This window comes from Coccidioides immitis (assembly GCF_000149335.2).
Source record: "Coccidioides immitis RS genomic scaffold supercont3.1, whole genome shotgun sequence".
NCBI lineage: Eukaryota > Fungi > Ascomycota > Eurotiomycetes > Onygenales > Onygenaceae > Coccidioides > Coccidioides immitis.
In genome coordinates this window covers 487,643-500,989 of record NW_004504310.1, presented here as the reverse complement: position 1 = coordinate 500,989, position 13,347 = coordinate 487,643, and the positions used below count along the sequence as shown (strand labels likewise).

The following is a 13,347-nucleotide window of genomic DNA, read 5'->3' as shown; positions in this document are numbered from 1 at the left end:
GCATCTTGCTCAATACCTTCACACACCTTTGTACTTTTCTACACACTCATTCTTTATTGCTAGTTTGGTTATTAGTTAGAGAATATGAAGATCTCTTGTTTATGAAGCTTGCCACTGTTTCTTATTAGAGCTGCCTGTGTTAGTACAGGCTCTTTAGTACTATTATTTCTTATGACCTTAGGTGTCTGTTAAGGCATGCTTCTCTGTTCTTACTACTCAGCCATTACCATCCTTACTATATTGTGATTTTTCATCCTTCTTGCGCTCTCACCATCTCAACCAACTTGCCTACTTTGACAAGGCATCCCATCATACCCCACTTCATTTGGTGACCAAGCTGAGACCTGAAGATGATGATGCAGTGATTTGGTGGCTGTCAAGAAAGAAAAACAAATTCTGAAACACATGAAGCAATACACTATTTCAAGATAAGATCTTATGGACTAGAAATACAGTACTAATCAGGTTTTTGTTTAGAAATAAGATTAGGGAGCTTAGATTTGAATGGCTCTTATCTAAAGCTTGCCTGATAAATAGATTTTTTGGAAAGATATTGAATTATTGAGAAACAACAGAACATACTGTGTGACATGACCAAAGATCAAGAAATCAAGAAATCAGGATCAGAATCAACTATGGTTGAAGGTACTACAGAATCATACACAACTATGTCACAAGGTGAGGACAGGAGAATTGTGGTACACTCCCAGATTTCTATGCCTTCCCCTGGCATGGCAAATGCACCTTGATTTGATGGCAGAGATGCTACCTTGTTTATTGAAAGGTTTTATCAAATGTGCAAGAATCATGGGGTAATTGACTCTAAGAACATTATCAAACCGTTGGCTAGATACTGTGTTACATGGATTGGAGAATGGATGAAGACCTTAGAAGGCTACAAGAAAGGTAATTGGGAAGTATTCTCTAAAGAGATTATTCATGAATTTCATGATCAGAACATTACTTACAAGATTCACTATCAGAATTATCTTCAAGCAATTACAAAGAAACCACATGCTTGGGATAGCAACATTTGTGCCTATATTCAAGAATACACTACTATCACCAGTACAGTACAAGCCAATGGAAGGCTTGATGAATTCACTAAGATGTCTTGGTTTCTTCAGGAACTGCCTGAGAAGCTTCAGAATAAGATTATTGATAAGGCAAAGCTCAATCTTTCAGATAATATGTCACCTATTGATTTTAGGAAGGTTGTTCAAGTGATTATGAATTAGATTGATCAGTATGAAGGGAATAAGAAGGTCTTTAAAGAAGATGAAATGAAGTAGAAGAAAATGGAGAAGCTTGGTGAGCAATATTAATTAGCTAATAAACTCTCTACAGTTGAGACTCTGAAGAAAACAGCTAGTTCTGTAAAGACTGAAGAATCTGAATCAAAATCCAAAGTCAAGAGCTCTGAGAGTACCAATATTAAAGCTGCAATTGAAAAGATGACCAACAAGTTTACAAATTTAGCATTAGCCATGAGAGTACAGTCAAATCAGATACAAGAGAATTCTGATCAGTACTATATGCTGCAGAGAGAAGGGCCTCCAAAACCCATACCAAATTATACAACAAATGTGATTACTAATTCTGCAATGGTACAAGAGAACACTCAACCACAATTAGTTAATTCTTATGTGGCTCAAAACAGTTCACCAATGACAAGCTATTATTCTAGTGACCAAGGAGGGGCTTGAACTGGAGAAATTTCAATATGTCTCTCATGCTTTTACTGTGGAAAATCTGGACACTGTCAATCTCAGTATTATAAATACCAATTCAATGCAAATAATGGGTTCTGTCATATTGATAATGAAGGGAACTTGCACATGGATTCTCCTGGTTAAAACTATCAAGTTGTCACTCCTAAACCTGGAATACCAAACATGTATATTGTACAGTCTATAGGAGAGAATGAATGGACAATTCCAGAGTCAACAAGCCCTAAAAAGAAGACCAATCAGCAAGAAGAGACACCTCTAGCAAATTCAACCAGTGTAAAGATTCAAGCAGAATAACTTGCATACCTAATGTCTGATGAAAAATCTGATTCAGATAAGAAATATGAACCACTGGAAGAAAGAACATCAGTCAATGTTGGAACTGTTGAAGAAGCTAAGAACAGTCAAAAAGCTAAGATTACAACACCCCATACTCAGCATACTGGACAATTTATTACCTACCAGAATAATCAAGCTAGTGTCAATAACAATATCATGAAAGACATTGAACTGATCAATCAGAAGTAGTCTGAAATTCAGAACAAGACTGTAGAGAAACAAAAACCAAGATATTCTGCAACAGATTGTTTATCCTCTCAGATCCATAATTCAACAGATGCCAATGAATTAATGGGTTAAATTCTCAATGGGAAGGTCAAAGTGTCAGTCAAGAAGCTTATAGATGTATCACCAAAGCTTCATCAAGCATTCTTCAAATCAGATTGGAATAACAGTACTAGCAAAAGCCATGCAAAGATTGAAGTCTCCAAACCAGTTCAGCCTGAGCTAAAGATCAATTCTGGTCAACTTACATCAAAGCCCATGGTACCAAAATCCAAAACAGCATATGGAATGTATTCATTATATGCACCAGTTACTATAAACCAACAAGAATTAATGGCATTAATCAATACTGGTTCAGAAATCAATTTGTTGTCTCAGAAGTACACTGAAATGTTGAATCTGCCAATAGAAAATAAGCCACAAGTAACCATAGTTATTCAAACAGGAGAAGTCACTTCTTTTTATGTGTTTTGCGACAAAGTGCCTGTTCAGATTGGAGATATTATTATCTATACCCCTTTTCTTATATTTGAGGGAGGGGATCAGCAACTTATTCTTGGAAGACCTTGACAATTTGCTGCCTGTTGAAGATGCAACACCTCAGATGACAGAGAAGTAAACTGTGAAATTTATAACAAGAAATAAATGTGTTGTCTAGTTTTTGAAGGCTTTAAGCCAAGCTCCAGCAACATGAGATATGCAACTGATAAATCAAACAGCAATCATTTAAACAATTCAACAGGTATTTAATCAGGTGGGTGCTTGTAGATACAAGGCCTGAAGAGGATAAAGAAAATGCAACAAAGATAATGGGTATAAGAATTAATGATGAGAAGGTTGAAGGTCAGGAGGTTGAAAAGAATAGAGAAGTTGGAAGTGTTGGCAGCAGTACCAGCATTGGTGACTACAGTAATAAGGAGAAATATAGTTCCAGCAATGGTGAATCCAAAAGCACACTAGGCCTAATTGGATTGACCAGTGTGCTGGTGAATCAAATGAACCAATCAGAGGACAAGAATAATTTTGTATCAGGAGTTCAGATTTTCCATTCTTCACTTCCTAATCCAGACAGTGTTACAGCTCACTGCAAACATTACACATGTGATATTAATTCCAGCTTAATTTGAAAACCTATTCCACAAAGTGCTCAATCAATTTACACATCTCTGAACAAAAATTACAATTTTGTCATGAAGAAATCACATCAAGTTGACATTTTTAATAGTGGCTGGAACATCAGGCTGCCTTCTTCAGAAGTCTGGAGAGTGTGCACTGCTTATAAGCAGAAAGCTGATAAGATAAGACTATTAGCACCTGGAAAATCTGATGGAAGCAAACTGGAAGATCTCAATAATTGGGTGGATATTTGTTTGGATAAGTATTACTCTGAGGAGAAACACATCACATTTAATTGTAAATTTGATGACCATATTAGATCTAGAATTGCATCTTTTCCTGTTGGAGAATGGCTAACAAATGAGAGAATTGAGAAGCTCAAAATTGGATTTGAACTAACAAGTCAGGAGAAGGAATTTTTCATATCAGTTCTTTATAAATGTGAAGGGGCATTGGCATGGTCATTTAAAGATCTATATGGCATTCATTCTGAATGCTTGCCTCCACAGGTTATTAAGACAGAGCCTCATGAAGCTTGGTAGACTAAGACTTACTGAATTCCTTGTGCTCTACATGATAAGCTAATTAAAATCATTCAGGACAGGTTAGAAGCTAAAACATTAGAGCCTTGCCATGGTTCATATACCAACCTCTATTTTCTGGTCACAAAGAAACAGAAAGGCAAATATTGTTTAGTTGATACAGCACATATGTACAACAAAGTTACTATTCAAGATGCTTTTATTTCTTCTAATATTGATGAATATGCTGAAGACTTTGGTGAACTTGTTATGACTAGCCTATACAACTTGTTCTCTGAATACAATAATTTTCCATTAGCTGAAAAGAGCAGGGATATGACAGCCATTGCAACTTCTATTGGGCTCTTTCACCATACAACTTTAGTCCAAGAGGCAATGAATTCACCAGCTCAAGCCCAACACAGGATAATGAAGATTATATGAGAAGTTTTTCCAGAGATTACTCAAGCCTTTATAGATGATCTTGGAGTAAAGAAATTGTGTGTCAAAGATGAAACTGAAGTCCTCCCAGAAATAAGAAGATTTGTTTATGACTATCTGCAGAATATGGACTATATTCTATGGCTTGTTGAAATCTCTGGAGCTAGAATCTCCAGCACCAAATCTCAATTCTGCATGTTTGGAGTCAATGTCATTGGATGGATCTGTAACTATGACAGACAATAATCTGAGAAAACTAAGGTGGCTAAAATTGCAAATTGGCCTACTTCTATGAGTGTTACAGAATTACAAGGATTTCTAGAGCTTGCTGGATATTTCCAAATACTTATAGAGCATTACAGTTGAATAACTGAATCTTTACATTCTCTGCTTCAACAAAACATTATATGGTCATGGACTGAAGAGCAAAATGATGTCTTTATGCTTTTGAAGGAAAAGTTATATTCATTTTCTATTGTTCTTTCAATCAATTATGGACAAGATCCTTTGCTTATCACTGTGGCTGTTGATGCCAGTGAATTAGAATGGGGAGGATGCATTATTCAGGAGTAACAAGAGGCTTGACATCCTGCATGATACAAATCCAGGGTGTGGAATGATTCAGAGAAAACATATGATGCTGGCAAATGAGAATGCAGAGCTGTTTTGAAAGCCTTCAAGAAATTCTAACACCATATCTATGGAGTACCCTTTATCTTGGAAATCAATGCAAAAACTCTTGTCGCCTAACTTAATAGGACTGCTACAGATGTTCCAGGAGCTTTAGTTACTAATTGAATAGCTTGAATATGTCTCTTTGACTTTACTGTTAAACATGTTCCTGGGACAAAACACACAGCTGCTGATAGACTATCTTACTGAGAACTAGATATTGAGGAACAGTCTGAATCTGAAGAAGATGAAGATCTGTTTGCCTTTATGGATTCTATAAGAGTTTTAGCTGGCTGAGCTCTGGATAGTGAAGACCTTAGAATACTGGACTTCACATATTCAGAAGAATCAGAGAAAATTGCATAATACCTAACCACCCTATGAAAACCATTAGGCATGGAAGAAAAAGAGTATATGAGATTCCAAAGAAAAGCAATTAAATATGTGGTGGAGGCTAATCAGCTATTTAGGTAAGCAGGATCTGGTGTGTCTCTAAGATATATTGTGGACAACAAAGAACAGTGTGAACAAATTTTACACATAATGCATGATGAATTTGATCATAAAGAATGAGAGAGAATGTACTCTGCTCTATAAGCTTGATACTGGTGGTTAGAAATGTATAAAGATGTGTCTGCTTATATAAAGTACTGTTCTCAATGTCAACAAAGAGATTTATAAAGATTGAGTGAAGAGCTTCATCCTACCTGGGCTTCTATCTGTTGGGAGAAAGTTAAGATGGATATCAAGCACATGCTTTTCTGTTGAGGATGAAATTATTTGATTGTTGCCAGATGTGACTTCACTAGATAGATGGAAGCTAGAGTCTTGAAAAAGGCAACAGCTGAAGCTGTGGCCAAATTTCTTTATGAGAATATCATCTGTTAATAGGGCCTGCCTGCCAAATTTGTTATGGATGAAGGATCAGAGAATAAGAATGTTGTGGAGACCTTACTGAAGAAATTCAACATTAAATATATTGTTATTTTGCTCTATAATCCTCCTGTAAATGATATGGTGGAAGTTGGCCATAAGTCTTTGGCTGATGAGCTAGCTAAAGCTACCAATGGCACTGGAAGAGATTGGATTAAACATCTTCCTGCAATTCTGATAGTGGATTGAATGATGACTAAGGCTAGTACTGATATCTCTTCTTATAGATTGCTAATAAGTCAGAAGACAGTTCTTCTGATTGAACTCAAGATTTCTACTTGACAAACAATTTTCTGATGAAAGATTTGAATAGCTGAAGATCTGCTTCTGATATAAGTACAGTAAATTAAAAGATAAGATGAGAATGTTCTGGAAGCAGCTCATCATCAGCTCTGAATATGTACTAGAAATAAGAAATACTTTAATGATATCCATAATATTTGGACCAACTCTCTTCTACCTAGAGATCTTGTCTTGCTTCACAATATCAAAAGAGAACAGAATATGTCTAGGAATAACATTCTGTGCTTTTAATGGCTAGAACTCTATAGAGTTAAGTCTGCTAATCAAGAACTAGGTTCCTATCATCTTGAAGAGTTAGACAGCACTGAACTCAAAGAATCTATTGCAAGAAACAGATTGAAGAAGTATCTTATAAAATCTGGAATGGAGCCATTCAATAATAGCCCAGCAGATTCTAATGTAGAGATGGGGAATGTCTCTCAAAGATATGCCACCAGAAGTTGATCTAACATTTTCTCTAGCAGTTTCTTGGATGTTAGCATCTTGAATCAGAGTGAAAATAAAAATGATCAAGAAGAAATGAAGCAAATATGATTTCTAACTATTATATCAGATGACTGGAGCTTTGCTGTTGTTATACCTCCACAAGATGTTTAATTTGTTGTGTTTTGTTTGCAAAAGTGAAGTTTTTTACTTGCTTATTCAGGAAGTTTCTTTTATTTGCCTGCAAAGTGAAGTTTTTGCTTGCTCTTTTGGGAAGTTTCTCTTTCTTTGTTATTTGCTTAGCATTCACTTTTTCAGGAGATATTTAAAGGTCAATTTTTCTATGCTGAAGCTTTTACTTTTTTTTACATTCAAGCTTGATTCTTTTTACAAATTCAACATTTTCTTCTATTCTGTTATTCTGACATTTGCAAATTTTTTAATCTCTGATATTCTTCAAAAATAGCTGGATGAAGCAACCTGCCTCCTTTAGCACCAGCAACTGAAAACCAAGGTCTGGTCATTACTAGAGACAGTGGAGTCAACTTGAATAGCTATTTCTTCAATGATCTAACAGCAGCTATAGAATACATTGATAACCAAGCTCTACACTGTCAATATGGTCTACAAGTTGAGCTGATGAATACACCTATGTGAGTGACTGATGTGATCACTGACTTAGTGACCCATTTCTATTGATATGTTGAAAGATCCAGAGCTTGGCAACATGTTACATACACCAATTTTGAAGCTGATTTTCATGATGCTTAAAAGATTACTCTGGATGTTGAACAACATTGCATTGATATACAAAAGATCAAGAATAGGCTTGTCACTACATGGGGGATAGACAGAATTAATGTCATATGGCCAAAAGTGAAGAGTCTGTGGGCTGCACAAAAGCTTCATCATATTCTAAATATCTACAAGAATTGGGATAAGTTCACCAACAATATTAACAGCACAGTGCTTCAAAGACTAGATGCTACAGAAGCTGGACATTACTGGAGCTTAGCTATATTGTCAGATGATTATACTATAGCTGACAAAGAAGTTAATTGCACTTGTGAACTTTCTTCAAGAGATGCTCTACATCAACAAGAACTTACTATTGGAAACTATAATCTTCTACAGCCATTGGCTCTTTTACAGTCATCTAGCTCCTAATGTTCAATTCAGAATATCACTAGAAGCCCTCCCACTGCAAGCAGCCCCTGAGATCTACTAGAAGGACTACAATCACCAAGATCATCAAGAGATGTTCCAATGAGTGTAATGTTAATGCTGCATAGCCACAATGTATCAGAAGCCTCTATATATAGTACAATGTCAATTAGATCACATGGATTGGAAACTGGCCAATTACAGCTGTTATTTGGATTCACCAGTGTGCTGACCAATCCACCCAGCCAATCAGAAGCTCCAAAGCATCACAGTAAAAGAATCACAGCCATGTCAGCACACCAAACTCTCCAAGATCTAGGCAATGAAGATGAGTTTGTTATTCCTCCTGAAAGTGATGAGGAAATACTCTGACATGAGCAAGAAGAATCTGTCATGGCAGTACATTCTGGTACTTGCCATTACTGTAATTTCAGACAGCAGCTTCTCCAAAAGATAAAAAGTACTAAAATACATTCAGAGTTGGAGCTTATTCACATTCTGGAGCAGTTAGGAAAGGTCTTTAGCAATAAGAAAGCTGACATCTACCTATACTATAACCATGCTAAACTAATAGCTTTAAAACTTGGTTTACAGACTCACACACTTAATAGAGAGGAGCTTCTCAACTATTTAGCTTACATTCATAGGAATTGTTGCAACATTAGCTCAGTCAAGACTAATAACAGCACCTATCTCTGGTTTTATTTAGTAAATAGACCAGCTAAAGGTGAAGATGCTTTAGGCATTTACAAATTCAAATATCAGCCAATTATCTCTCTGGTTACAAAGATGAAGATCTTTGACTTTAATCAATATACACAAATAACTAGAGTTAACAAGTTTACCACCAGCAATCTTCAGAAGAAATAGAAAATAACTGAGTTTGTTGTCATTTTCCAGCTAATGTGCTGGTGGAACAATAAATTACAAGGCATTATTATTACAGTACTCATCCAGGTCAACAGCAAATACAACATGTACTATCATTATTAGTGAATGATGGGAGGTTGTGATAATTACAGATGGTTGAGAACAATGTATCACAGTATTAATCAACAACTTATATGCCAGAACCCTGCATACTATCTATAATATGTACTGACAAGACCCAACCACACTTGGAAATTAATCTCCTATCCATACTATGCCAAGTATGCTAAGCCAGGGGATAAAACTGGGTTTTGCCATATTGATGTTAATGTTCCAGATGCTATTACTACTGGAAGAAGCATTAACATGATACAAGAATTCTTGATTTTAACTGCAGAAGAGTCTGGCAACTGTACAGAAATCTTGCCAGAAATGCATAATTATCTAGAGAATTAATGGGGACTAGTCAAAGAACAAGACTTATCTACTGATGGCTATATTCACCACATTAAAGATACAATGTATATTAAAGATAACAAAAGAAAATTTAATATTAGGTGGACCAACATTATTTACAAGTCTGGCAATGTCTGAATTACAAGCTCTCTGCTACTCTATAGAGCTCATGGTCCATGCAAAAAGGTCCAGTATACTATGCTACCCTGGTATGTGGCAATCCAAGAGAACCATGAACATCTAGAAGTCAATAAAGCTGGTATATGATTCCAGCTCTCTGCTGTATATAGAGATCTAGTTCCAGGGCCTTCATCTCCATTCAGTCATTCAAATTGTTACAGATCAGTTCCATATCAATTCCCTACTGCTATTCAATTACAAGGCTTAGAAGCTATATCAGATGCCCTGGTAGAACAAATTAGGTGGAACAACTCCATAGTAATTGAGAAACTCAATATTCTCTTTGGCTCTGATGACAAAAAGGCTCAGGACTTCATTAATAACTGGTGCCTAAAGATCACACAAATTGCTCTGAATGCCATTGTCAAGACTTACCAAATTGAAAAGAAAGCTTTTGATAATAAATTCTATTGGTATTGCATGCACAACAACATTAATCCAGCATTAATTCAGTCTTTTTCCTCTCTCAAGAACTTGATGGAAGAAGAGAATTATAATAATTATTATTAGAGATTGCTGCTATCACTCTTCTTATTCTTATTTTCTATATTTTTTCTTACCAGACTGCTCATTACTATTTATTATTCTCTTATTTTACTAAATTAGTTTTATTTTATTTTATATGTTGTTTGTTGTCAGAGAACACCAACATTGAAGATCAGAAGAAAATGTAGTGGAGATTCTAGTATCTTATTAGAACAAAGATTGTTTCAGTCCAAGGTGCAAACCACTCTAAAGCTACTATTTTTAAGCTATATAAACTATCTGTAGCCTCTGCATCTTGCTTATTATCTTCATGCACTATTGCTCTTTTCTACACACTCATTTCTTACTACCAGTTTGATTATTAGTTAGAGACTACAAAGATTTCTTGTTTATGAGACTTGCTACTGTTTCTTATTAGAGCTGTCTGTATTAGTATGGAACTCTTTAGTACTATTACTTCTTGCAAGCTTAGGCATCTGTTAGAACATATCTATCTCTACACTTACTACTTAACCATACCCTTACTATGTGGTGATTTTTCACCTTTCTTGTGCTCTCACCATATCAATCAACTCACCTACTTTGACAAGGCATCCCATCGTACCCCGCTCCAGTGGTTGAGGGATTTCTCAGAGTTTGGTGATTTGATCCCATATTTCATGGTATATTAATCTTTTTGTTTCACTATTCAGCTTATCTCACAGGCTTTCCAGTGTAGTACCTGGAATAGTTGTCATTCCAATCTCACTACTGCAATCATCAATAAGGCTGTAGATAACTTCAGGAAGAGGGACAGAGATGTGCTTCACTATCAGTTTCATGGCTTCAACCTCAAAGCACCTTACAGCCATTCTGCCCTTGGAAATATATGAATAATCTTGCTCAAGAATCAAGCAACCACCTTGCTTGCTTAGAACAGTAATGACATCTCCTTCTAATAGCAGTTCTTTCTTTGCATCAGGTGGAATTTTGAAGAGCTTTGTATCTAGTTTGAGATAAGTCTCGCCCACATAGAGATTTTCATATGCAAATAGAACACCATTCTCAAGATTGAGTGTGCTTTCTGATTTGCCTGCTGTTAAGCCAGTGACTGAGGTGTTGGATGCCATTGCTTCAAGTACTTGAGCTTGGTTTCTACAGGTCTGGAAAGAGAATTTCCTTCATTGCCTTACTTCAAACACTTGACACTCAGCAATGAATACATTGCTAGCTATTTGAGCAACCAATGCCTTGGAAGCTCAAGGTGTCCGGAATATTTGTTTTCCCAACTCTAGCCAACCTGATGGAGGACTTGTATACTTGTCATTTACCAAGCTACCTAAAGGGAAATCTCAGCTAATCTATGTAGGTCATGTGAGCAAGATGCTAGTTGGATTATCTAACACCTCCTCATGCAACAAGCTCCAGTAGCAAGCAAGAGCTACAAAGATTCAAAGCTTCCAAATCTCTCAAATCCATAATAAAAAATTAATTACAGAATTCAGATTTATTTCTTCTTTAGACTTAGCTCTGTTTGCTGCAATACTGTATTTTTGCTGACTTTACTAATAAATCTCTATATTTTTCTGTATCAACTTGTCACCTCTATTACACTTATAAATTGAGTGTAGGGATTCATTGCAAGAGTCTTTATAAGCTTATCAGCTTTATTCATATTGATTTCAACATGCTTGATTGAGATTTTATTCTTTTGAATCCAGTCTCTTAATATATAGTGCTGAATCTTAATATAATGTGCTTTTTGTGTTATAGCTTTAGCTTTGGCTAAGTCAACTGCTCTCTTGTTGTCAATACTTAATTTTGAGCTTCTTAGCTTTGCTGAGTCTTCACTAATCACTCTAATATCTATTAAGAGATTATTGATTCAAACTAGTTCACAAGCAGCTTCACTAGCTGTTAAATACTCTACTTTGATTGTAGATTTTGAGATGGACATCTGATACTGTGATCTCCATAATATTGAAGCTCTGTTCATGGTAATAATGTAGCTGCTGGTGAATTTGTATGCAGGGTTAGCTTCAGCTCAGTCAGAATCTGAACTGACTGCTAGTTTTAAGTCTTCAGAATTTATATTTCTTTTGAAGACTATTTCTTTTGATTTTGTGCTCTTAAAATAGTGTAGAATCTGCTTGAATGCTGCCCAGCTCTCTCTATTAAGTCTGCTGTTGACTCTTGCCAGATAATTAACTGTGAATGCAATATCCAGTCTTGTACATGTAACTAGAAACTGTAGAGAGCCCAGGCCTTTTCTGTAATTTGTAGGCATATTCTGCTTGTTAACTTTATTTTTGAAAGTCTGATCTGGCACAAATTAGAGTGGTACCCAGTTCCAGAATTTCCTGTCCTGGTCCTGGATTTCCATCCCAATTCCCATCCCAAGAATGGGATTGGGTTGAAGCTCAGCTCAACTGAATAGAACTGGGTTGTTTAACAGCATATTGAGATAGTTCCATAGAAGCTGGAATCAGAATGAAATTGGGACCAGAATCAAAATCTAGCTAATAAAATAAGCCCAGGACCTGGCCATGACAAAATAGAATAAAATCAGAATTTCAATTTTGTATATGGGACAGGATCAGTAAAGTCTAGAATAGAACTGGAAATCCCAGTTTCATTTATATTATCAAAAGATAACAAAATTTGGTAACAGTCTTAACATAATTTTATCAATTTATTCAACTTTGGAAAAGTAACAAAATTTGGTAATACTTTTTGCATAATTAGATCATATTGCAAGCTATTAGGCTTTAGCTACTTGTCTATCTATTAATAACATTGACACATTTTCTGTTTCTTATCAGAATTAAGTAGTGAATTTAGCAGGCTTGCAATTTCTTTTCATACAATCTCTAGAGTATTTTGATTATCTTGATTATCTTGAATGACTTTCTTGGCCAACTTCTCATGCAATATAAGTGCTTCATTCAGCATATGCACCTTGTCTTCATGTTTAAGTAGCATGATCTTCTTGATTGTAGATGTATAGAGCCACAATTATCAATAATGACATGTATCTCAAGCAATATTGAAAATCTGTTCTACCCCAATCTCTATTAAAGATACAGCCAGAATGTCTCTTGTCATTCAAGCAACAGTTAAAAAATGAGACTCTAGCATTCTCTACTGTTCCAGAATTGAAGCTTAAGATGATGTCAAATTCTCATCATTTAAATATCACTGCATTTCATTTTCAAAATTTGCTTGTCTTTAATGGGGTCTCTCAAAAATTATTTACTTAATATTCTAGAGAAGTTAGCAGAGTGAAAATCAGAATAATAATTATAATAAACATACATTATTTATATTAAGTATTACTTCTCTTGACTATTTATATTTCTTATAATGCTTTTTGTAAAATCTCAAAATATGTTGTCAGTATATTTCATACTCATTACTGGTTTAATTCTCTGAATCATATACTCTCATGCAGTATGATAAATAAAGAGCAGCAGCTACAGCTAGCAGCTCACTTTTTAAATACTCAGTAT

The 13,347-nt window shown here is 35.4% G+C and overlaps 3 protein-coding genes across 3 annotated transcripts; 2 read left to right on the top strand and 1 right to left on the bottom strand.

Annotated features, from left to right (window-relative positions):
* Positions 1–590: 590 nt before the first annotated feature.
* On the top strand, positions 591–1,706 carry CIMG_12602 (uncharacterized protein; the record flags this gene model as incomplete). Its single annotated transcript, XM_001249160.2, has 4 exons — positions 591–678; positions 892–1,223; positions 1,293–1,311; positions 1,369–1,706. 4 exons carry the CDS (start codon positions 591–593, stop codon positions 1,704–1,706), a joined length of 777 nt encoding a protein of 258 aa, XP_001249161.2.
* A 7,617-nt stretch (positions 1,707–9,323) lies between these two features.
* Positions 9,324–9,883, top strand: CIMG_12601 (uncharacterized protein; the record flags this gene model as incomplete). Its single annotated transcript, XM_001249163.1, has 2 exons — positions 9,324–9,402; positions 9,594–9,883. The coding sequence occupies 2 exons, from the start codon at positions 9,324–9,326 to the stop codon at positions 9,881–9,883; spliced, it is 369 nt and encodes a 122-aa protein (XP_001249164.1).
* Positions 9,884–10,260: 377 nt separating this feature from the next.
* On the bottom strand, positions 10,261–10,968 carry CIMG_12600 (uncharacterized protein; the record flags this gene model as incomplete). Its single annotated transcript, XM_001249164.2, has 2 exons — positions 10,261–10,283; positions 10,581–10,968. The coding sequence occupies 2 exons, from the start codon at positions 10,966–10,968 to the stop codon at positions 10,261–10,263; spliced, it is 411 nt and encodes a 136-aa protein (XP_001249165.2).
* Between the last annotated feature and the right edge of the window lie 2,379 nt (positions 10,969–13,347).